Source organism: Mobula hypostoma, chromosome 1, assembly GCF_963921235.1.
Source record: "Mobula hypostoma chromosome 1, sMobHyp1.1, whole genome shotgun sequence".
In the NCBI taxonomy this organism is placed as follows: domain Eukaryota; kingdom Metazoa; phylum Chordata; class Chondrichthyes; order Myliobatiformes; family Myliobatidae; genus Mobula; species Mobula hypostoma.
The window spans coordinates 170,920,524-170,947,130 of NC_086097.1; the positions used below are offsets into that span (position 1 = coordinate 170,920,524).

A 26,607-nucleotide genomic window follows, 5' to 3' on the forward strand; every position below is an offset into this window, starting at 1 on the left:
TAAAAGAAATCTAGAAAATAGACCATGAAAGACCATTCAAAATTAGTTATCATGACAGTTCCATTATATGCCCAGAAAATCCATTATACAGCAATTCTCTACATGTGGAATGAAGATAAATATTATAAGCTTAATTTAATATTCCCTATGCAATGAAAGTAAGACCTGATTTAATATCAGGTCTTTTGTGACCTTTAGACCTTCCAAAGCATTTCACGGTCAAATTAAGTATATTGGGTGTGCAGACATTGTTGTAATGTAGAAAACAAGTAAGATCTTTTACTCAAATCTTTGTCCTCTGGTTATGGACCCTTCCACTATGGGAACAGCTTTTTTTTAATTTATTTTACCGAAATTCTTCATCATTTTTTCATGATCTTCAGTTCCTCTGTTGTGCCAGGGTCAAGGTTTTAGATTTGTGGATCATTGGGACCTCTTCTAGGGCAGTATGACCAGTACAAAAGGACAAGATACACCTGAACTGAAGGGGGACTAAAATCCTTGTGGGCATGTTTGCTAGAGCTATAGGGGAGGGTTTAAGCTAATTTGGCAAGGGTATGGGAACCAGAGTGATAGTTTAGAAGATGGGGTAGTTGATGTAAAGGTAGATGTAGTGTGTGTCCAAGGAAGACTACATTGTGCAGGGTGGTGTGTCTTTTTTTAATGAGGCCGAGTTCCGAGCTCGACATCAACCCGGCGCGGATGGAGAGCGCGCTCAGGGGCGGTCAGTCACTGGATCGAAATTGGGAATCTCCGTTCTCGAGCCTGGCGCTGACCTCACTGCACCACCAGCTGACCTTTTACAATGTAACCAGTGTGTGAAAGATATTAAAGTGGAAAAGCCTTGCACAGAGACGATCCCACTCTCTTGGCCTCAGAAGTCAGGATCCAGTGGCATGAAGAATCGTTATGTCTGGCAACTTCCTTGGCTGCATTGGATGGCCGCGTCTTCTTAAGTGCTCTGCCGCACCCTACGCACTCCACAGTGCGCTGCTGCAACGCCTTCTCAGCCGTTGAATCCCCGGGGTTTCCTCCGCCTGATCCACCGAAGCAGTCTTCGCATGCTGGGATGAGCAAATTCCTATCTCACCAAGGGTTTCAGACCTGTTGGCTACCCTCACCTGCTTTAGCCGGGCTGTCGAAGCCATTGCCCGGGGTGTGGCTGCTGTTGCATACAAACAGCTTCAAGGAGCCACAGGTGAGAGCTGGGCGTTGGTGGGGACCAATAGATGACGAGCCACTCCAAGGAGTGCGACAAGCCCCCCATCTAGAGGTGCTACCCCTCTCATGCACCCCATGCACCTCGATGCAGTGTGTAGATAAGGCATAATTGCAGTCAGTTGGATGGGTTGAAATGTGTCACTTTTAGTACAAGGAATATCAGGAACAAGGGTGATAAAATTAAAGCATTGATCAGTACATGGAACTACGGTGTTGTGGGCATTGTAGAGACCTTACCGTCACAAGGGCATGAATGGCTGTTGGATGTTCTGGGGTTTGTATGTTTCAAAAGAGTCAGGGACGGAGGTAAAGGAGGTGGAAGAGTAGCATTGCTAATCAAGGACAGTCTCACAGCTGCAGGAAGGGGGGACATCATTCATTGAATCACTGTGGATGGATGTTACAAATAGGAAGCAAGCAATCACTCTATTAGGAGTATTCTATAAATTCCCCCCCAGTGGCAACAGGGTCTCTGAGGTGCTGATCGGGAGGCAGAGCAAATGGTTCAATTTAATATCAGAGAACGTATACAATATACAGCCTGAAATTCTTACTCTTTTGCAGACATTAAGATGCCAAAACCCCTCCCTACCCACCCACAAGCAGCTGCCAAAGTATTGACTCCCCCCTCCCCCCAATGCAACAGCAAAAGCACTGCCCCCCCCATGCAAGGAATAGCAAAAGCCCTGAAAGAGACCTTGATCTAGAGTCGATCAAAAACTATAGTCCATAACCCAGCATTTTGGTATCTCAGGCTCTCTCTCACCAATAAGGGAGAGAGAGAGATCACACCAGCAACAACAAAAACAAGAGACCAGCAACTCGCTGTTCCAATGTTTCAATCTTTAACGTTACTTCTTTGAGCCCCTTGACTAGAGGACTGACAGGCTTTCGTGAGAGAGAGGGAGGGGGGGAAAAGAAAGAGAAAAGAAGAAAAACAACTGCGTCTTCTTCCAACAGCAGCACACACTGACTGTTGTCCCGATGTTTCACTCTCCCACGACACTTCAGTCATTGACATCGGCAAGGAACCAGCTGTCTAGGGGGCCGCACTCTGAAGCTGCACGTCTTCCAGTCCACTCCTAGAGATACCAAAATGCCAGGCCACATAGCCATTGCAAATACCCACCGCTTGCAGAGAACCATAGTTTGAGCTGTAGCTGTAGATATTGGAAAGGTACAAAAATAAATGTGCTGTTATCATGAGTGACCAATTTCCCTGATGTTGTTTGGCACCTCCTTAGTACAAAATGCATAGATGGGGCGGAACTTATTAGGTGTGTCCAGGATGGATTCCTGACATAATAAGCAGAATTTGGGAGCAAAAATTAGAAATGCATGTACTCAGGGGAAATGGACAAAGGAAATGTGCAGGTTGTTTAGGGAGCACTTGCATGGGGTTTTGGATAATATGTCCCTTTGAGGCAAGGAAAGGGTAGAAGGGTGAGGAAATAGGTAGTCAAAAAGAAATAGAAGCATACTTAGGATTTAGAAAGCAAGGACCAGACAGGGCTCTAGAGAGTTAAAAGGTAGCCAGGAAGGAGATTAAGAATGGACGTGGGAGAGCCAGAAGGGGTCATAAGAAGATATTGGTGAGTAGGATTAAGGAAAACAACAAGGCATTCTACATGTACATGAGGAACAAGAGGATGACCAGAGTAAAGGCAGAGCGATCAAGGAAAAAAGAAGGAACATGCACTTGTAGTCAGAGGTGATAGGGGAAGTCCCTGATGAATACTTTGCTTTGATTTTCACCATTGAGATGGACCTTAATGAACGCAAGGACTATATAAAACAAGCTGATCTGCTGGAAGATGTTGATGTTAAGAAACTGTATTAATGTTCAAAAACTTCAGGATAGATAAGTCCCCAGGGCTGGATATACCTCGTGATATTACGGGAGGTGAGGGAGGAGGTTGCTGCATCTTTGGTGATGATTTTTGCATCTTCACTGGATGTAGTACCAATAGATTTGAAGGAGGCAAATGTTATGTCTTTGTTCATGAAAGGAAGTAGGGATAATCCTGGGAATTATAGAACTGAATCTTCTGGTAGTGGTTGGAAAAATATTGGAGAGGATTCTGAGAAACAAGATGTGCAAGTATTTGGAGAAGCACAGTCTAATTAGGAATAGTCAGTGTGGCTTTGAGAAGGGCAGTTGGTGCCTTACAAGGCTGATTGAATTCATTGAGGATGTGACAATGCACATTGATGAAAGTGGAGCAATGACTGTGGTGTATATGGATTTTACTAAGGCATTTAATTAGGTACCCCATTAGGCTCATTCAGAAAATCAAGAGGCAGGGTCCAGGGTAACTTCGCTGTGAGGATCCAGAAATAGCTTGCTGACAGAAAGCAGAGGGCAGTGGGAGATGGTGCATATAGATTCGGCCGAGGGGTTGGTGACCAGTGATGTTGTGCAGGGATCTGTCCCGGGACCCCTGTTCTTTGTGATTTTTATAAATTACTTGAATGAAGAAGTTGAAGAGTGAGCTAGGAAATTTGCAGTTGACACGCAGGTAGGTGGTGTTGTGGTAGGTAGAAGGCTGTTGCAGGATACAACAGGACATTGACATGATGCCGAGCTAGGCAGAGAAGGGGATGATGGAGTTGAGTTTGGAAAACTCTGAAATGAAACATTTTGGAAGGTTGAACCTGAAGACAGAGTACACAGTTAAAGGAAGGTTTCTGTGTGTGACATTGACCGAACAATCATGTATACTCTTTAAACACTCATCCCAGACCTCCTCTGTCAGTTCTATACCCAATTCATCCACCCATGCCTGTTTAAAACCTGCAGTATTCACCTGAGCTCCATTATGTAGGATCTGATAAAAATAGGATACGGCACTACGAGTAACAGGATCAAATTTATTTATTGCCTCATGTTTGGGGCTCATGTTTGTCTAAAACTAAATTAGGTATATATTTCCTAACATAATCTCAAATTTGTAAATATCTAAAAAAAACTAGATGCAGGGATATTGTAAAATGCTTGTAACTGCGCAAATGAGGCAAATTTCCATTAATATATAGGTCACCTACACTACAGATGCCTCTCTGTTTCGAGGTAGAAAGAAACAGTATCATTCAGGCCAGGCAAAAAGGAATGACTGTCACAAATCGGAGTGTCAATATAAGTTTTTGGAGCTTTAATGTGTAGTTGTATCTGCTTCCAAATTCTTATATTGTTGCCAACCACGAAGCTGTCACTAAAATGTGACTTATTAAACTGCAGTGGGGCTATTAAGGAGAGCTGGTAAGGAAGTCTTCTTACAAAGCATTCACTCTATGAGTAACCACGCTGGGCACGAGTCTTAGGTAGAGGGTGGGCCTTTTTTCCACCATGCGAGAATGGATAGGTGGGCAGCCCAGTAATACATTTTAACGTTCGGTAGGGCAAAATCACCCGCTTCCTTGGGCTTTGACAAGTGTTTTTTAGTAATTCTAATACAGTTGTACAGTTTGAAACAATACATAGACTCCATTATTCCAAAAAAAAGTTGCACAGTTTCTACCCTGATGTTTCACCAGTTTGTAATAGATGTAAATCTGTGAACAGTAATTTGTCACGTTCATTCTGGTCATGTTGTAAGCTTTATGCATACTGGGAAAATATTTTTCACTGTTTCTCTGAGGCTTTTGGGAAGCGCTGGGAACCAGACCCGCTCATAGCCATCCTGGGAGTAACAAGCTCCCTATCTTCAGCCAATATGTATGAAAAATGGCTGTATTATTTGGAATGGTGATTGCTAAGAAGTTAATCCTGCAAATGTGGAAAATGGACTCTGTGCCTATGTACGATCTGTGGCTGAGAGAACTGGCAAATACTTCACATTTGGAGAGACTGAGACTATATAATGAGGACAGAAGGGTCATCTTTGAAAGGATATGGGGCCCTGTACTGGACTTTCTCATGGGGTGAGGACTGAGGTTTTGTGGTGCGGTGCACCTCTGCTACGTATGTTTACTTGTGCCTTTATATTTTTCTCCCTTTTGCCGCTCAATATTTAATTTGATTTTGTTATGATTGTGGTTTTTGTGGATGTGCTGTATTTTTGTTTGTATGTAATAAATAAAAATAAATAATTTAAAGCAAGGTTTCTTAGCAATGTGGAGGAATAGAGCGATCTTGGGGTTCATGTCCATAAATCCCTCAAAGTTACAGCATAAATTAATAGAGTTGTTCAGAAAATGTATGATGTGTTGGCCTTCGTTAGTTGGGCAATTGAGTTCAAGGGCTACAAGGTAATGTTGCACGTCTACAAAACTCTAGTGGTGTTCTGTTCTGAAGAATGTGGAATCTTTAGAGAGGGTGCAGGGGAGATTTCCCAGAATGCAGCCTGGATTAGAGAACATGTTTTATGAGAATAGGTTGAGTGAGCTAAGGGCTTTTCTCTTCAGAGCAAAGGAGGATGAGAGGTGACTTCATACAGGTGTATGAGATGATAAGAGGCATAAATAGAGTGGATAGCCAGATACTTTTTCCTGAAGTAGAAATGACTAATATGAGAGGGCATAATTTTAAGGTGATTGGAGAAAAGTATAGGGGGATGTCAGAGGTAGGTATTTTACACAGAGTGCATGGAACACATTGTCAGGCATGTTGACAGAGTAAGATACGTTAGAGACATTTAAAAAAACTCCTAGATAGGCCCTTGAATGAAAGAAAAATGGAGGGCAGTGTAGGATAGAAGGGTTAGAAGCTTTTATAGATATGTGAAAAGAAAAAGATTGGTTAAGACAAATGTAGGTCCCTTACGGTCAGAAACAAGTGAATTGATCATGGGGAACAAGGACATGGCAGACCAATTGAATAACTACTTTGGTTCTGTCTTCACTAAGGAGGACATAAATAATCTTTCGGAAATAGTAGGGGACTGAGGGTCTAGTGAGATGGAGGAACTGAGAGAAGTACATGTTAGTAGGGAAGTGGTGTTAGGTAAATTGAAGGGATTAAAAGCAGATAAATCCCCAGGGCCAGATGGTCTGCAACCCAGAGTGCTTAAGGAAGTAGCCCAAGAAATAGTGGATGCATCAGTGATAATTTTTCAAAACTCTTTAGATTCTGGATTAGTTCCTGAGGATTGGAGGGTGGCTAATGTAACCCCACTTTTTAAAAAAGGAGGGAGAGAGAAACCAGGGAATTATAGACTGGTAAGCCTGACATCAGTGGTGGGGAAAATGCTAAAGTCAGTGATCAAAGATGTGATAACAGCACATTTGGAAAGCAGTGAAATCATCGGACAAAGTCAGCATGGATTTGTGAAAGGAAAATCATGTCTGACGAATCTCACAGAATTTTTTGAGGATGTAACTAGTAGAGTGGATAGGGGAGAACCAGTGGATGTGGTATATTTGGATTTTCAAAAGGCTTTTGACAAGGTCCCACACAGGAGATTAGTGTGCAAACTTAAAGCACACGGTATTGGGGGTATGGTATTGATGTGGATAGAGAATTGGTTGGCAGACAGGAAGCAAAGAGTGGGAATAAACGGGACCTTTTCAGAATGGCAGGCAGTGACTAGTGGGGTACCGCAAGGCTCAGTGCTGGGACCCCAGTTGTTTACAATATATATTAATGACTTAGATGAGGGAATTAAATGCAGCATCTCCAAGCTTGCGGATGACACGAAACTAGGCGGCAGTGTTAGCTGTGAGGAGGATGCTAAGAGAATGCAGGGTGACTTGGATAGGTTAGGTGAGTAGGCAAATTCATGGCAGATGCAATTTAATGTGGATAAATGTGAGGTTATCCACTTTGGTGGCAAGAACAGCAAAAACAGATTATTATCTGAATGGTGGCCGATTAGGAAAAGGGAAGGTGCAACGAGACCTGGGTGTCATTATACACCAGTCATTGAAAGTGGGCATGCAGGTACAGCAGGCAGTGAAAAAGATGAATGGTATGCTGGCATTCATTGCAAGAGGATTCGAGTACAGGAGCAGGGAGGTACTACTGCAGTTGTACAAGGCCTTGGTGAGACCACACCTGGAGTATTGTGTGCAGTTTTGGTCCCCTAATCTGAGGAAAGACATTCTTGCCATAGAGGGAGTACAAAGAAGTTTCACCAGATTGATTCCTGGGATGGCAGGACTTTCATACCATGAAAGACTGGATCAACTAGGCTTATACTCTCTGGAATTTAGAAGATTGAGGGGGGATCTTATTGAAACGTATAAAATCCTAAAGGGATTGGACAGGCTAGATGTAGGAAGACTGTTCCCGATGTTGGGGAAGTCCAGAACGAGGGATCACAGTTTGAGGATATAGGGGAAGCCTTTTAGGACTGAGATGAGGAAAAACTTCTTCACACAGAGAGCAGTGAATCTGCGGAATTGTCTGCCACAGGAAACAGCTGAGGCCAGTTCATTGGCTATATTTAAGAGGGAGTTAGATATGGCCCTTGTGGCTAAAGGGATCGGGGGTATGGGGAGAAGGCAGGTATAGGGTTCTGAGTTGGATGATCAGCCATGATCATACTGAATGGCGGTGCAGGCTCGAAGGGCCGAATGGCCTACTCCTGCACCTATTTTCTATGTTTCTATGTTAGATTGATCTTGAAGTAGCTTAAAAGGTGGGCACAACATTGTGGGTTGAAGGGGCTGTATTGTGCTGTTCTGTTCTATGTTCTAAACAAAAGCTCAGCTTTTTCCAACACCTCAAATCCCTTCATTCCAGCGATCATTCCTGTGCATCCCTTCTGAACACGACCTGAAATCTCAACAGGCTTCCTGAAGTGCAGTGAGGTACTCGCCAACAGTAGATCTGATCCTGGATTTGATGAACTTTTACCATAGCAGTCGTAAAATGAAAGAACGTCCGAAAGTTCCAATGCAAATCATGTGAACTGTGAAAGTAGATCAAAAGCCTGGTACAGCAACCCATAGAAGGATAACAAGAGATAGGCTACCTAACCTATCATTCCTGTTCCATCATTCCATGGCTGACCTGTGACTAAACTCCTTAAAGTAACCCTTTCCCCACTTCCTTAAAAGCTTTGATTTCTTAAAATCTCTGAATCTAAGGGTTATTATACTTGTCACTACTTCGATAAATCAGCCAATATAATCAAAGGTCCTACCCGACCCTGGACATTCTCTCTTCTGTCAATACAAACGGGCAGAAGATGCAAAAGCCCAAAAGCACACATCACCATGCTCAAGGACCGCTTCTCTCTCTACTGAGCAGTCTATTGAACAGTTCAGTAAGATGGACTCTTGATCTCAATGTTGTGGCCTTCTCACCTTATTGTTTACCTGCATTGTACTTTCTTTGTAACTGTAACACTTTAAGTTCAAGTTCAAGTTTAATTACTATTCAACCACACATGAATACAGCTGGATTATTTCCTCTAGGGCCAAGTTACAAAATATACAATGCACACACAGCACATTCCAGATAGCGAGCAAACATACAGTCAAGCAAAAAGAATTTATCATCCAGGTCCCTGATTGACATGTCCCGCGAATTGATGTTGTCCACAGGTGAACTCTGTTACTTTGTAGTTCTGTTGTTTTCCCTTGCATTACCTCCACACACGGTTATAATGAAATGCTCTGTATAGATAGCATATATAACAAAGTTTTTCAGTTTACCGATTTACCAATTTAACATTAACATCCAGGAGAGAACCAATGGGTGCTTGGGGAAGAGAATTCTATTTTCTCACCATTCTCTGACAGCTTTCTCACTTCCTCAACAACTTGGCTCTATTTTTTAAACCAGCAATGAAATATAGTTCTCTCTCTCTCTGCCGCACTGATCTATAAAAAATGTGAATGGAATCTCCCTTTTCACTTTCTTAATTCCGAGGAGTGCATCCCCAGTTTCTGCATCCCAAGTTACTCCTGAAAATCCATATGATAAACTACTCCTAATTATGGGTTTAGTGGGATTCTGTTTGGAACAAAGATTTCCTTTTTCATTTTTGTAGAAGTCATGCTCACAAAGTTTGAAAGTGATTTAGTTTTATTCAAGAATTACACACTCATAATTAATGGGTCTGATTTCCAACATGCAAATAGAACACAGCACCTCAAAATAGAAGCTGTCTGCCAAATGGTAACAATCTAATTGATCTCATTGACGAGAGCTCAGATTTTTTGATTATGCCAAATAATAGTTCTGGCTAACAAATGTAAATCTGTGGGAGTTTCTGAATAAATAAATAAACCTATGCATAGGGCTGTCACATCAATCAAATTGGTTGTCCGTTGAAACAGTACATTCATAAAATCACTCATCTATGGGTCACTCATACCCACTCCATCTCTGTGAATAAATTTTAATTAGTTCCAAACTACTTCCAACTAATCTACTGAAAGGAAGGTCAGGTTTAGAATCAACGCTGGAGTTGAGACCAAAACAGAGACTAAGACTGCCACCGCAGTGCAGGGGTTTCAGTGATGAACTTTCCAGCGGGAGTTCATAGAATCTCCTGACCAGGACACAGGACAGGAATAATCAGTCCACTGTGAGATGATGTTTTCAGGTGAGAGGAGAGAGAGAGATTTAATAGGAAATTTAAAAGTTAAATTTAAAAGGAGATTTAAAAGTTGCCCGTGGGTGCAACTTTTCCGTGCAGGAAGTGATCAGTAAATGGAATAAGGAAAATGGTTGAGGCAGGTACAATAAAAACATTTAAAAGGTACTTGGACAGGTACATGGATAGCAAATAGTTTAGAGGGGTGTGTGCTAGTAGCAAGCTGAGTGGTTAATATGGACAAGTTGAACCAAAGGGCCTGTTTCCATGGTGTTTAACTTCATGACTATATTGACTGTTAAATTCCCTTAAAACAAACCTGACTCACTAATTGGTATTGGTTTATTATTGATTATACGTTCCAAGATATAGTGAAAAGCTTGTCTTGCATACTGTTCATACAGATTAAATCATTACACAATGCATTGAGGCAGAACAAGGCAAAACAATAATAGGATGAAGTGTAACAGCTACAGAGAGAGTGCAGTGCAGGTAAGCAATAAGGTGTGAGATCAAGTGCCCATCTTATTGTACTAAGGAAACACTTAATAGCCTCATTATAGAGGGTAGAATCTGTCCTTGAGCCTGGTGGAATGTGTTTTCAGGCTTAATGTCCTCATAGAAACAAGCCTTTCAGCCCACCATTCTGACTCTCAAAGCCTATCCATATTTGGTCTGGTGCCTTCATGTGCTTGTTATGTGACTTGTGCTTGTCTAGATACTTCTTGTATGTTGTGACACTACCTGTCTCCACCACTCACCCGGACAATGTGTTCCAGATTCCAACCACCCGCTGGGAAAACATGTTCTTAAGGGAATGAAATGAATAAGTCAACTTAACCTAGTAGGCCAATATGTGACCCCCCTCCATACCCACCCAAATGACCTGCTCCTCAATGCTCTTTGAAATGCTAGGTAAGCTATCCAATCTGAGGGGACAACAAGGGGTGTGCAAAAAGTGCTGAAGAACAGGACGAAGCCATATCAAAGATTTCCTGAAGGCCCTTTTTATGCTGGTCTTCAACAGTCATGGCATTGAATCTTGAAGTTGTGATAATAGGTTGGAATTGTACAAGATGTAGGAGAGGTTGCACCAGGAGTATTGTGAGCAGGTTTGGTCATCTTGCTGTAGGAAAAGTGCTGTTACGCTGTGAAAAGTACAAAGGAGATTTACAATAATGTCTGCAGGTCGTGAGGGGCTGAGGTACAGAGAGAGTTTGGGCAGGTTAGGAGTTAATTCCTTGGAGCATAGGAGACTGTGAGGTGACCTTATAGGAATGTATAAAATCATAAGGGGCATAAATAAGGTGAATGAACAGTGACTTTTTCCAGAATCAAAAACTAGAGGGAACTTAGGTGAGAGGAGAAAGACTTAATCAGACTCTGAGGGGCAATCACTTCACATAATGAGTAAACATGAGGAATTCTGCAGATGCTGGAAATTCAAGCAACACACATCAAAGTTGCTGGTGAATGCAGAGGCCAGGCAGCATCTCTAGGAAGAGGTACAGTCGACGTTTTGGCCCGAGACCCTTCGTCAGTCCGTACAGATTGTTTCATTACAACAGCATACTGAGGTCATACAAGGTAAGCAATAACAGAATGCTGTATAAAATGTTAGAAATACTGAGAAAATGCAGTGCAGGCAGGCAATAAGGTGCCAAGGCCGTGATGAAGTAGATTGTGAAGTCAAGAATCATCTGTATTAGGTGATTGGTCACTAGGCTTATAACAGTGGGATAGAGCTTTCCTTGGGTCTTCTATTAATGGCACCATGCCATCAATTCCATATTCTGTATAGTATTAAGGTAGTATATTGTCAGTAATGAGCCACTGTATGATTATAATTGATGTCACTGCAACAAAGGAAGTAGTGAATAGCAGGAGTGAGGACTGGATGGAAGATGGTCGGAATTGTATTTCTCAACCATTGAGATGTACTTAGTAAATTGTAAGACTCAGTACGTATTGTGTGAGGAAAGGCTGAATGACTGTTTCCTCATTCTATGATAGCCAGCATCTTTATCTTACATTATTCGTGGCTCTTCACAAGTTTTTGGAAGTGTACATTTGCCTAACGAAGATATATTGACCTTCTGAATTTGACCTGGTATGTCGAATTGTTTCAAGTCCAAAATCAATTCTGATCTTTTACTGTAATTACAGATAATACAGAAGATCAGTGCTGTGGACAGGGATAAACCACTCAGCGGTCACCACTTTTATTTCTCCCTTGCTCCTGGGGCTGGTAATAACCTTAACTTCACGGTGCAAGATAACAGAGGTATTTATTTATATACTGCTAGATTAATGCCTGTGTATTTCATGGTTTATGACCTTTCTCTAACATGTTTACCGCTGATTCTTGATTAACGACTACCCTGTCTGCTGTATATTAATGACAGAGTAATTGGTCTCCATTGTAATTTATATATTGATTAGCTGTCAGGCCAAAAATGTTGCTGTCTTAATTATTGCAAATCCCAAAAAAAGGTGGTCTCTTTCTGCAGTTTCTGCTCCCTGAGTTGAATTTGGTAGAACTCCTGTCACTGAACCAGAAGCCCAGGACCTGAGCAGTAAGTTCAAGCTGAATTCTGAGGGAATGTCATATTGTCAGTGGCACTGGCATTTATTCAAAGAATCATCCTGCATGAGTGACAATGATCCTTTGGCTCAATTATCCGGAGCAAGGAACCATCTTAGTATTTATTCCTCAGGCATAAAATCACAGAATGATTATAGCCCAGAAGAATGCCATTCAGCCCATTGTGTCCACGCTGGCTCTTTTGTAGAGCGAATCACTTGTTGCATCCAGCTCCCAGCCTTTTCCCCATTTCACTGTGCTCTTTTATCTTGCAAGGAAATATCAAGACAGTTGGCAAAATGTTGGTCCAAAGGGGTAGGCTTTAAGGTGTGCCATAATGAGAGGTTGTAGAGAGAGTTTGTGGAGGGGACGTCAGCAGCTATTATAACAATGCAGTGATTAGGTACAGGAGTCAAATCAAGTCAAAGCAAGTTTATTATCAAAGCACAAGTAGAGTGAGGTGCATGTATAATTAAAATAATTTCCAGCAGCAGCATTACAGGCATGTTGATTCAGAAAACACACGGAATATAAATTATATGTGAATTATACTAGACAGTGAAGAAACAAGCCATAAGTGAAAAAAACCACAATCAGGGACAGGTCTATAATAGAGCAAGAGGTGGTCCATGGTGTTCCATTGCTGAGGTAGGTTTAAGCAGCACATACACTGAGTGGCCACTTCAATAGGTACACCTGTACACCTGTTTGTCAAATATCTAATCAGCCATCCATGTGGCAGGAACTCAATGCAGACATAGTCAAGTGTTCCAGTTGCTGTTCAGACCAAACATCAGAATAGGGAAGAAATAGATTCTAAGTGACTTTGATTGTTGCTGCCAAACGGGGTGGTTTGAGTATCTCAGAAACTGCTGATCTCCTGGAATTTTCATGCACAGCAGTCACTAGAATTTACAGAGAATTGTGTGAAAAATTAAACAAAGACATCCAGTGAGTGGCAGTTCTGTGGGCAAATACACCTTATTAACGAGAGTCAGAAGTGGCCAGACTGGTTCAAGATGACAGAAAAGTGACAGCAACTCAAGTAATCATGCGATACAACAGTGGTGTGCAGAAAAGCCTCTCTGAATGCACAGAATGTTAAACTTTGGAGTGTATGGGCTACAGCAGTAGAAGACCAGACCTGGTTCGACTCCTCTGGCCACTTTACTAGTTACACTCCTGTACCTAATAAAAAGGTCACTGAGTGTATATGTCCAATTACCTCTTTAAGACCACAGTGGAACTTCTCTCCATCACATCTGCAGGTAGTGCATTCTAGATTCCAACCCAACACTGCATAAAAGAAGTGTTCTGTTGTAATACAATTATTTTCTAATTGTGACCCTCCACCAATAGGAGAAGTCTCCCACTATCCCCACTGTGTCCTGAGCTCTTTGTGCATAATTCCGTCAGATCTCTTTGCAGCCTTCCTTTCAAAGAAAATGGACCCAGCCAATCAATATGAACTTGCCAGGTACATGGTAGGAAAAGTTTAGAGTGATATGGGCCAAACACGGCAAAGTGGGACTAGCTTAGGTAGGCATTTCCATCGGCATGGATGAGTTGAGCCAAAGAAGCCATTTCCATGCCATATGACTTTCTGACTCCATTAGTAAGACGCATATTATTATATTGTGGTTTGTTGGAATTTGTTGTGAACAAATTGGTCAAGTTATTTCCCCTTTACTGCAATAAAAGGGGAAAAAGCACTTCAAAAATACTTCTCTCTGGAATGACCAGAAAGGGAAGTGTGAGGTGCCATAGAAATGCAGATCTTTCTTTATCTCCCTTAGTCAGTGGAAGATACAATATCATAGGTACAGATTTTTTTTGTTGCAGTTCTTATCATCTTCAACAATATAGTTGCTAAGTTATGGTGTGATAAGAGATTGACTGAAGGTGACCCTTTTGAACCAAACCGAAAAATTAGACCGACTGAATGAATGAAAAGATATTTTATTTCCTGGTAACTCTGCAAACGATTCTGTAAATCAGGTTGAAAAGTCTCCAAAAGAGAGTGACCTCCTTCTAATGTCATGCATTTTACATTCTGATATGACAGCAGGACAAAAATGTTTTTTTGCTTTGTTAATGGCTTTTCAGTGCAAACATGTTCTTCATTGTGGAGCTGATCAATCAAAGAGTGAAGATGCTGGAGACCTGTGTCACTGAACAACACGTCCTTGTGTCATGAAATGATGGATGATGACGAGTGCTCCTCCTAATTAAGCAGTGTTGTACTCAAGGGCGTGCTGAGCTACTGAGGAAGGCAGGATTGAGAACGGGAATGCAAAGACAAATTTTATGGTGTCCATTTAAAATGAATACAGTTGAAAGAAAACAGAAGTAGTTAACAGTTGAATATATCACATGTAGCAGCTCATTGTATTGTGACACTGAGATTAAGCAAAAATACACCTTACTGACAGAGACTGGCACATAATAGGTATCCATTAGAAATGAGGAAAGAGATGCATTTATGTAATGCTTTTCACATCTTACTTTTGAACACACTGTGATTTAAAGTTAGGTGCTGAAGTTTTGTAAGTAGTTGGTGACATCCAGGCAGGTTAAATAGATTGTCTCAAATCCACCTTAATATACTTGTTTGGGGCTGGAGATTAAAGTGTTGCTCCTTGACCAAACTGAACATCAGGCTTGTATGAATGATTAAACGGACACACATCACTCCACCATTTGAGCCCAAACTGACTCTTCATTGATTTGTCTTTGGCTACATACTCAGCTTGAATCTCCAAAAGAAAAATGCTCACTATTTTTAAAGTGGATTCAGAAACAGTGACATCACAAGATCAGGCACACTTCTTTCTTTAGACCATTCGGCAATTCCATGATGGCCTATTTGTTCCATGTTCCACAACTCAGTCCCATAAGGTCCAGTGTGGCAATGGTGGCTCTTCAGCCAAACATTTGTTGCCTGCAGAAGACACTGCAGATGCTTGAATCTGGAACAAGTAAAAACAGAAAACACAGCTCTGAGTTCTTTATGAGTGTTTAGCAGTAGATATGTTATCATACCCTTGTAGCGATTAAAGTAGTTTTGAAGTGCAGAACAAAAAAAAACTTTTATATTTCTTATTGTCTAAAACTCCATCAGTGAATTCACTGAAACATCCAACAGGAAAATCAGTCACCAATTCCTCTCCAGAGACTGGGTGGAAGGTGAAATTCAATGCCATAGGTAGAGATTGAGATGATGAACAGAGATTCATTTAAGAAGCTCACTTCATGAGAAGCCAACAGGATGAGGCTTGACAGGCTGAATGGCCAGAGATTGATGGGCTGAACGGCCTCCCCAAATGCAGTACAGCTGAGCGTGAGGAATTTCATGTGGAACATAAATAGAGTTTATATTATTTGTTATACATGATGCTGGTGAGGCTGCACTTGGAGTATAACGTTCAGTTTCAATCATCCTAGTAGAGAAACAATGTTGTAAAACTGGGAAGAGTGCAGAAAAGATTTACAAGGATGTTGCCAGGATGCAAAGGACTAAGTTATAGGGAGAGGTTAAGCAGACTGGGACTTTATTCCTTGTAAAGTTGGAGACTGAGAAGTAATCATACAGAGAGATGTCTAAAATCATGAAGGACATAAATAAGGTGAATTCACATGTTTTTTCCCAGAGTTGGGGTGTAAGTTGAAAGTAAAGGGGGGAAACATTTAAGAGGAACTTAAGGGACAGCTGTTTGGCACAAAGGCTGGTATCTATGTGGGATCAGCTACCAGAGGAAGTGGTTGAGTTTGATACACTAACAATGTATAATAAACAGTGGACAGGTACAGTACATGGACAGGAAAAGAGAGATGTTTTCCAAACACTGGCAAATGAGACTACATTGGATGGGGCGTCTTAATTGGCACGGAACAGTCAGGGACAAGAGTCTGCTTGTACTGCATGACTAATGTCAATAAGATGACCCCTCTTCTAAATGAAGAACATAGATTCAACATATTCAGAGAGCTTAAATAGGTTGGTTCTTATTCTTTGAAGTTTAAAAATATGATAGATATTGTTCATGAAAAAGACAAGATCCAAAGGACCATGGCAAAGTAGATGAGATTTTTTTTACTAGTGAGACAGTTTCAGACAAGGGGACAAGGTTTCAGGATAAGGCACTGATCAATTAAAACTGAAGCATTCAAAGATCTATTCTTGCAGAGAATGGAAAGCCTCTAGAATCATCACCCAGGAGAGTTATTGAAGCTAGTTCATAAGAGGCATTTAAAGGTAAGGTAGAAAAATCTTTGAATGATAGGAGGATTGAAGGTTATAGGGAACTGGCATTGAAGATGAGTTGAGGCTGTGGTCTGTCAACCTAGTCCATCAGGAATAGATAGGGATGATATGGGGGGGATGTTTCCTATGGTGGGGGTATCCAGAATTAGAGGGCACAGGCTCAAAATTGAGGGGCGACCTTCTAGAACAGAGGTAAGGAGGATTATTTAACCAGAGAGTGGTGAGTCTGTGGAATGCTCTGCCACAGACTGTAGTGGAGGCCAAGTCCGTGGGTATATCTAAGGTGGAAGTTGATTGTTTCCTGATTGGTCAGGGCATCAAAGGATGTGGTGAGAAGGCAGGTGTAAGAGTTTGAGTGGGATCCAGGATCAGCCATGAAGGAATGGTGGAGCAGCCTCAATGGGCAGTATTGGCTAATTCTGCTCCTATGTCTTATGGTTTTATGTTCTAATGATGATCTGGTAGATCTGGTGACCTACTCTTGCTTTTAGGTTCTGAAATTCTTGGATCTTTACTTAGGGATTGACTGCATTTCTGAAGCACCTTATTGGTTGTAAAGGTTTCAGTGTGTCCTGTCTGATCACTCCAGCTCTGAATATGATCAAATGTTTTGGGTGCTTTTTATCTCTGCCCTGTGAAATTCTATGCCACTATATTTGGAACTGGAATTCCAAATTGGAATTGGCATTGGTTTATTATAGTCAAATGAACAAAGATACAATGAAAATCTTGTCTTGCATACTGTTCATATGGATCAAATCATTACATACTGCATCGAGGTAGAAGAGGGTAAAACAGAATAAAGTAGAACAGCTGTAGAGAAAGCAGGTGAATAATAAAGAGCAAGTTCTTAACGAACTAGATTGTGAAGGTCAACCATTCAATTTATCGTATTAGGGAACTAATTAATAATCTTATACACAGTGTGGTGGAAGCAGCCCTTGAACTTGTTGATACATCCTTTCATGCTTTTGCATCTTCTGTAAGATAGGAGAGGAGGGAAAGGAGTATGATTGAGGTGTGTGGGGTCTTTGAGTATGCTGGCTTTGTACAGAGGCAGTGAGAAGTATAGACAGAGTCCATAGAAGGGAGGCTGGTTTCCATGTTGTGTTGAGCTGTGTCCACAACTCTGTGTCAATAACAATTGTTCTCCATTGACAATAACCTGCAGATAACACTGCCGTAATCTTGACGAAGAGAGCTGGCTTCAGCCGACATGAGCAGGCTGTCTATTTCCTGCCTATTGTGATTGTGGACAACGGTGTTCCAGCACTGAGCAGCACCAACACTCTTACCGTGCGAGTTTGCAGTTGCGACGATGAAGGCGTGGCCCACTCATGCAATGCTGAAGCCTTTGCCCTTCCTGCTGGCCTCAGCACTGGAGCTTTCATTGCTATACTGGCCTGTGTGCTAACTCTGCTAGGTAAGTGGATCTATTGGTAATGGAACTGGTTTTATTATTGTCATGTGTTGTCAGATACAATGAAAACCCTTTTCGTCTGCATGCCATCCAATCAGATCATGCCATACGTAAATATATTGAGGTACTACAAGGAAAAGCAGAATGCAGAATATAGTAAACATAAGTGATTCTGCAGAATCTGGAAATCTTGAGTAACACACACAAATACCGGAGGAACTCAGCAAGAAAGGCAGCATCTATGAAGGGGAATGAACAGTTGACGTTTCAGGCCAAGTCCCTTCATCAGGATTTGCTGAGTTCCTCTAGCATTTTGTGTTTGTGGATGAAGAAAATAGTGTTGAAGCTATAGGGAAAGTACTTGCAGCAGCATCACAGGCACATAGCATTAGTGACACATTTTGGATCAAAACATACATTAACTATAAATTATACAAGTAGGTAAATAGCTGAGTTGATGTGTCATTGTCCTGCAAGTTGTTGCAAACATCTGGAGTGAGAGCATTTGTCTGTGGGGAGACTGTAAGTTAGATAAAGTCCCAGCTCAGTCAGTACTGGGAGCACTTGCTGGATAATTAATGCTGACTTTAATGGCATTTATCATTATTAGTAGAGATCCAGCAACTTGAAGTGGGCAAGACACAGCCAGCAATTTTTAACTGGCACTGTGTGTGCAGTTATTTCTGCTGCTCCACTGTTTAGAAAATCAGATTGCTTGGAACATCCTTGAAGGACAAGCTAGTTTTAGAAAAGTGCGGAGAAGATTAGCTTGATTAATTTCTGGAAATGAAGCATTTCCTTAAGAGGAATAGTTGGGTCTTTATTCCCTTGAGTTTGAAAGGTTTCACAGAGTAGGTAGAAGTCATTGAGAGCTACAGCTTAGGAACAATTCCATTAGTCCAGTGAGTCTGTGCCAAATATCATCCACCTGTTTATTCTAATCCTATGTTAATTCCATTTATTATTCTCCATGCTTTTTCATTAATAGTGTGAAATATTTCATAATAAAGGAATTACAGGGTAAATATTGACACAAAGATAAGGGGGCATAAGAGACTGCAGATGCTGGAATCTGGAGCAAAATTAAAAATTATGGAGGAACTCAGCAGGTTGGGCAGCAAGTGTGGAGAGAAATGGACAGGTGACATTTTGGATCGAGACCCTTCATCTGGACTGAAAGAATAGAGGGAGGATAGCTAGTATAAAAAGGTGAGGAAAAGAGGGGTTAGCAAGAGCTGCCCAGTGATTGGTAGATGTTGGTGAGGAGGAGATGATTGGTGGGGTACAGTCAGGTGGGGAGGGAAAAGTGGAAATAATGACTCCTGCCTTTCACCCCTCCTCTCCTGGAGACATATAACACCTATCAGCTCTTGCTTCACACTTCCTCTCAGCTCTCTATACTGGTAGTCTTCCCTCAACTCTTTCAGTCCAGATGAAGAGTCTCAAACTGAAACATCAAATATTTCCCTCCACAGGTCTGTCCCAAACATAAGGGATTTTAGAACTGGGTTAAGGGGAAGGATATCCTCAGAATATCTCCCCTCAGAAGATCATTAATGTTTGGGATTCTTTACCCCAGAGAACTGTGGAAACAAAGCCATTAAAAAAAAGTTGAAACATATCGAATTATATGTATATGGATGGAAATTAGGGGCAGCAAGGATTATGACATCTGACAGGAAAGCAGAACTGATGATAAAGATCAGACTAGCCATGGATTTATTGGATGGTGAAGAAGGCTGTGTATGGACAACTTGAGATGAGTTTTACATAAAGCTCATTCATAATGATCAATTTCTCAGCCAGGGTTCAACTAAAACAGATTGGTGCTCCTGTTCTTCACATCCCTTTCCCATTTCTGTTACACCGTGAGGCAGATTTCTGAATTACTGAGGCACGATATGATTACATTAGTGCTGCCCTGTGAATGCTAAGTGTGTGAATTATGTGCCTCCACATTACACACAGCAAGGAGTAAAGACTGGTTGTGGAAAGGTAATTACAGTTGTGCTTTTAACAGAGAATCACTCAATGTCCAAACATATCCAGTTTCCATTTGGAACCTCTGAACTGTGATTCCAAATGAGATGAGATGAGATAGAGGTGATGAACTTGCTGCCGGAGAGGCAAACCAGTTGACCATTTTGGAACTAAGACTGGTATTGGTATTGGTGTATTATTGTCACATGTACCAAGATGCAGTAAAAAGCTTGTCTGTTCATAGAGGTCAAATCATTACACACTGTATTGAGATAGAACAAGGTAAAATAATAACAGTACAGAATAAGGTGCAAAAGCTACTGGAAAAGTGTAGTGCAGGAAAATGAAAAAATGCAAGATCATAATGAGGTAGATTGTGAGGCTGAGATTCCATCTTGCCTTATAAGATGTCCAATCAAGATTCTGATAACAGTGGGATAGGAAGTAACCTTAAGCCTGGTGGTATGTGCTCTCAGGCTTTTGTATCTTCTGCCTGATAAGAGAGGGGAGAAGAGGGAAAGTCCAGGGAGGGTGAATCCTTTGATTATGCAGGTTGCTTTACTGAGGCAGTGAGAAACATCAACAGAAACCAGAGAGGAGAGGCTAGTTTCTGTGATGTGCTCAGCTATATCCACAACTCTGCAGTTTTTTTCAGTCATGTGTGGAGTAGCTGCCATACTAAGCTGTTATGCATCCAGATAGGATGCTTCCCATGGTTCATCAATAAAAATTGGTAAGGGCCGACAGGGACTTGCTGAATCTCTTTATCCTCCAGTCATTAGAGACATTGGTGATTTTCTTGACCATAATATCAATGTGGTTGGACTAGTACAGGCTATTCGTGATGCTTACACCTAGGAACTTGAAGCTTTCAATCATCTCAACCTCATCACCATTGACGTAGTAAGGAGCATGTGCACTGCCCCCCACCCTTTCTGAAGTCATACTTGATAAGGTTCATTTTTGTTGAGGAAAGGGATTTGGAACTAGATTGTGTCAATCTGAAACCCTCAAGATGAGCCACTGAGTGTGTTGAGGTAGATTTCAGGAAATATAGGCTGGTAAGTCTGACATCAGTAGTGGGAAAGTTATTGGAAGGTATTCTAAGGATCAGATATCTAAGTATTTGGATAGACAGTGACTGATTAGGGATGGTCAGCTTGGCTTTGTATGTGTGTGGTAGGTCATGTCTTTTTTGAAGAAGTTACTAGGAAAATTGATAAAGGCAAGGCAGTAGAATTTAATTAGGCATTTTACAAGGTCCTGCATGCAAGGCTGGTCAAGAAGGTTCAGTCGCTCTGCATTTAAATGAGATAATAAATTGGATTAGACATTGACTTTGTGGGAGAAGCCAGAGAGTGGTAGTAAATTGTTGCCTCATTGTCTGGAGGCCTGTGACTAGTGAAGTGTCACAGGGATCGGTGATGGGTCTATTGCTGTTCGTCATCTATATCAACGATCTGGATGATAATATGGTTAACTAGATCAGCAAATTTACGGATGACATCGAGATTGGAGGTGTAGTGGACAGTGAGGAAGACTACTAGAGATTGTAGTGGGATTTTGGACGAGTTGAAAAAATGGGCTGAAAAAGGGCAGGTGATATTTAATGCATACAAGTGCAATGAGATGCACTTCCGTAAAACTGACTCGGGTAGGTCTTACACCGTGAACAATAGGGCACAGAAGAGTGCTATAGAACAAAGAGATCTGGGAATACAGGTCACAGGAATAATTAATCTAAAGTGGTGTCATAGGTCAATAGGATTGTAAGGAAAGCTTTTGGTACATGGTCTTCATAAATCGAAGTATTGTGTACAGGAGATGGGATGTTATGTGAAGTTGTGTAAGACATTGATGGGGCCTAATTTGGAGTATTTTGTGCAGTTTTGGTCACCTATCAACAGGAAAGATATAAGTATTGTTGAAAGAATACAGAGAAAATTTTCAAGGATGTTGCCAGGACTGGAGGACCTGAGTTATAAGGAAAGGTTAGGTTAGGACATTATTTCTTGGAACATAGAAGACTGAGGAGAGATATGATAGAGATATATAAAATCATGAGGGGTATAGATAGGGCAAATGTAGGCGGGCTTTTTCCACTGAGGTTTGGTGGGACTACAACTAGAAGTCATAGGTTAAGGGTGAAAGGTGACAAGTTTAAGAGGAACATGAGGGAAAACTTCTTCACTCAGGATGTCGTAGGATGTGGAACAAAGTGCCAGCACAAGTGGTGTATATGAGCTTGATTTCAACTTGTAAGAGAAGTTTGCATGGGTACATGGATGGTACAGGTATGGAGGGATATAGTCCTGGTATAGATCAATAGAAATAGGCAGTTTCAATGGTTCAGCATGGACTAGATGGGCCACAGAACTTGTTCCTGTGCTGTACTTTTCTATGACTCTATGAAGGAACCAAGGGTTATAGGGATCAGACAAGCTGTGATGTTGTTAAATGGCTGAAATTCTGATAAAAAACAAAATTTGGTGACTTTAACTCAAGGCATATCCATTATAATTGATTTCTCAGCAAAGGTGCAATCTGGCATCTCATTACAGGTGCACAAAACTTTGACTTGGAGTACAATGTGTAGTTCTGTTTGTCACACCATAAGTAAGATATGATTAAGGTAAGGTGAAATACATCTGTGGTGAAGGGATAATTTCAAATGCGATGCTCGGGAAATGATTTTTTTCTATATGGAGAGTGTTAGGAGCCTAGAATTATGGTGGCAGAGGTAAATAGGACAGAGGTTAGCTCTTAGATAGATACATGAATGTGCGAAGAATAGTGGGATATAGGCATTGTGTAGGCAGAAGGGATTAGTTTAGGTAGGTATTTATTTAGAGACGTAATTAGTTTGACACACCATCATGGGTCAAAGGGCATGTCAGTATGGATTAGCAACAACATCTCTTCCAAGTTCACCATCAGCACTGAGGCACAAGAAGGCTGTGTGCTTTGCTCCTGATTTACTCACTTTATACCTGTGGCTAAGCACAGCTCCTTTGCTATATTGAAGTTTGCTGATAACACCATTTTTGTTGGCTGAAACAAAGGTGGTGATGAATCAGCATATAGGAGGGAAATGAAAATCTGTTTGAATGCCACAACAGCTACCTCTCAGCCAATGTCAGCAAAACCAAAGAGCTGCAGAGGGAAGGAAAAGAGGTACATGAGCCAGTCCTCATCAGGAAATCAAAGGTGGAGAGGATCAGTAGCTTTAAATCCCATGGCACTAGGATATCCTGGGACCAGCATACAAGTGCTATCAGAAAGGTGGCACAACAGTACCTCTTTTATTATCTTAGAAGTTCATGTAGATTGAATATGTCATCAAAATCGCTAACAAACTTTTATAGATGCACAGTTGAGAGTATCCAAACTGGTTATGCCAAGGCCTGGTATGAGAATACCAATGCCCAAGAATGGAGAAGTCTGCAGAAAGCATGGATAAAGCCCTCCCCACCACTGAGCATGTTTACATGGAATGCTACCAGAAGAAAACTGCATTCATCAAGGACCCCCACCATCCAGACCATGCTCTCTTGCTACTGCCATCAGACAAGAGGTTCAGAAGCCTCCTCCCACACCACCAGGTTCAAGAACAGTAATTACCCTACAACCATCAAGCTCCTGAACGGGCGAGGATAACTACACTCCCCACAATTCTGAACTGATTCTACATGATTCTGTTGTATTTCTTTATTTTCCTGTAAATGCCTGCAAGGAAATGAAACTTAACACGGTCTATGACAACGTATGTATGTACATACTGTATGCATGTGTACATACATATGTACTGTATATGTACATTGATAATAATTTTTACTTTGTCGTTCCTGTGCTGAACTTTTCTGCTTTTCAATGTTACCTGCTCTTTGTTCTATAGAGGGGATGCAGAAGATGTCCATGTGGATGTTCCCGGGATTGGACAGCTTGAATTATAATAAGGGATTAGATAGACCTGAATTATTTTCCCTAAAGTAAGAAGGCCGAAAGGTGACCTGTAGAGGTCTATAAAATTATGAGAGGCATAGTTAGGGTAGCTATCACAGTCTTTATCCCAGAGTAGAGGCTGCAGTTTTAAGGTGAGAGGGGAAAAAATGGAAGGGGATCTGATGAATAAGTTTTTCACAGAAGTTGTGGTAGATATGTGGAGTATGTTTTCAGACAAAGTGGTAGAGGCAGGTACAATTGTAAAGTCTAAAAGACATTTGGACAGGGATAGGAAAGTTTAGTGGGATATGTGTCAAACACAGTCAAATGGGATTAACATAGTTGGGCATCTTGTTTATCACGGACAAATTGGGCCAAAGGCACTGCTTCTGTGCTGAATAATGTCAATGAGTCTATTAGACCCCATCTTCAATTAGAATTGTAAATGGTTTATTAGTATCACATTTGCTGAAGTACAATGAAAATCTTGTTTTCCATACTGTCCACAGTGCATTGAGGTAGTACATGGAAAAATAATAACAGAATACAAAATAAAGTGCAACAGCCACAGGGAAAGTGCACACGAGAGAAAATCTGCAGATGCTGGAATCCGAGCAGCACACATAAAATGCTGGAGGAACTCAGCAGGCCAGGCAGCATCTATGGAGAAAAGCATATCAATGTTTCAGGCCAAAACCCTTTCACAGGCAGAGAGAATGCAGTGCAGCTAGGCAATAAGGTGCAAGATGATAATAAGGCAAATTGTGAGGTCAAATCCATCTTATTACACGAGGGAACCATTCAATGGACTTATAACAGTACAGTAGAAGTTGTCCTTGAGCCTGGTGGTAGATGCTTTCAGGCTTTTGTAACTTCTGCTCGATGGGAGGAGAAGAAGAAAGAATGTCTGTGGTGGGTGGTAGACAGAATTGATTATGCTGTCTGCTTTTCTGAGCGAGAAATGTAGACAGAATCCATAGAGGAGAGAAGGTATAGTTTCAAAGGGTGAACCGGCCTCCTGATGCAGCACAATGTGACTTATTTTCACTTTTGTCCCACAGTCCTCGTTCTGTTTATTGTGACTCTGCGCCGACGTAAGAAGGAATCATTGGTATTCGATGAAGAGAAAGACATCAGAGAGAATATCGTCCGCTACGATGATGAAGGTGGGGGTGAGGAGGACACAGAGGCCTTTGACATGGCAGCTCTGAGGAACCTCAACTTCATTCAGGATGTGAAAACCCGACGAGACGTGACGCCAGAGATCCAGCTGTTCTCAAAACCGCCCCACAAGATGTCCCCTGAGAACATCATCTTTGGGGAGTTTATCTGGGAGAGGATGAAAAGTGCAGACACTGACCCCAGCGCCCCTCCTTATGACTCGCTACAGACCTACGCTTTTGAGGGGAACGGCTCGGTGGCAGAGTCACTGAGCTCCTTAGAGTCCATTAGTTCAGCATCAGACCAGAACTATGATTACCTCACTGACTGGGGACCCCGGTTCAAAAAGCTGGCGGACATGTACGGCAGTCCGAAGGACAGTGCAAACTCTTAATCACACTGGCTAAACAATCGCACTGATTTTGTATTCTTGTCAGTTGCAGGACAGTGTCGGAGAAACAAGAAAAAGTAACAGGGAACCATTTTTTAAGAGTCTTGCTTTGCCTCTTTTTAGGTGGTAACTGCATCATTTGAATTCCCATGGAAACCATTCAAAGCAACCAGTTCATGAGCGCAGTGTTTGAAATTTCTCAATATGAATGTGTTGGATAGCCACCGTGCTGGGTTGCAAACATTACCTCTTCTGATTTGTACAGGAGAGTTTATCTTTTTGATTTGTTAGGCATTGATCTATTTATATTAATGATTCAAACCCTTCTCTTACATATTCCAGCCTTGGCACTGGGACATTGTAGGCATGGGGTTTGGTGGGATAACTCTTTCCTTGGCTAGAAGAGGCATGAGGGGATGAAAAGCCTCCTTCTGTGCAGTAAATTTCTATGGGAATAAATGTTTCTTTTCCCCCTTCAACTCCGGAATGTGTGGATGAAATAAAGCATGAAGGAATTTAATTATAGTAAATTAACAGAACATTTTTCATCTCCATTAGACACTTAAGAATTACAAGGAATTGTTTTTTACTGGGCTGATATGCTTGGTGAGCTGCTTGGCCAACAAAAAGAAGAATAATAAAAATTGTTTCTAAATGTCAAAATTGGAAACTTCATCGTATGTCATAATCTGTGGGAAGAAAATTCTGGTGCAGTTTTGTAGACAATCATTACTCCATGGTTCAGTAGATTTGCTTCCATTTGTAGATATATGAATAATAAAAAAAATGGGTTTTGTAATAGGATATTAAAAAGTGTCATTACAATTGGTCATACCTGTATAGTTTTCAATAAAATAATGTAAATGAATATAGTTTATGTACCTAGTTCATCAGTGTGCCTTTATTTCAATTTATACCATTCCATTAGGTTTTTCCCTTGTCTTTATCTTTAGTATTTCCACACACCCAGCTTTTCCCTCTGGGAGGAAAAGTTCAACAACTGGAATTGGATTACCTGTGAATGTCTCTTTAAGAATGGGTAGAACTGGATACAACCTTAAATTCTGTCCTGATGCTGGGATTCGACACAAAACATTGACTGTTCCTTCACCTCTGCAGATGCTTTTTGAAGTCTCTTGTGTCTCCATAGAACTCTCA

General features: G+C 41.3%; 1 protein-coding gene across 2 annotated transcripts in view; it reads left to right on the forward strand.

The window, feature by feature from the left end:
- The window catches only part of LOC134342600 (cadherin-7-like), a 232,820-nt gene extending 206,547 nt beyond the window's left edge, over positions 1 to 26,273 (forward strand). For both annotated transcript variants that reach the window (XM_063040931.1, XM_063040923.1), the window contains 3 exons: positions 11,874 to 11,991; positions 17,727 to 17,978; positions 24,959 to 26,273. In XM_063040931.1, the coding sequence (XP_062897001.1) occupies positions 11,874 to 11,991; positions 17,727 to 17,978; positions 24,959 to 25,452 (864 nt within the window). In that variant the 3' untranslated portion in view covers positions 25,453 to 26,273. The remainder of the gene's footprint in view (positions 1 to 11,873; positions 11,992 to 17,726; positions 17,979 to 24,958) is intronic.
- Positions 26,274 to 26,607: the final 334 nt, after the last annotated feature.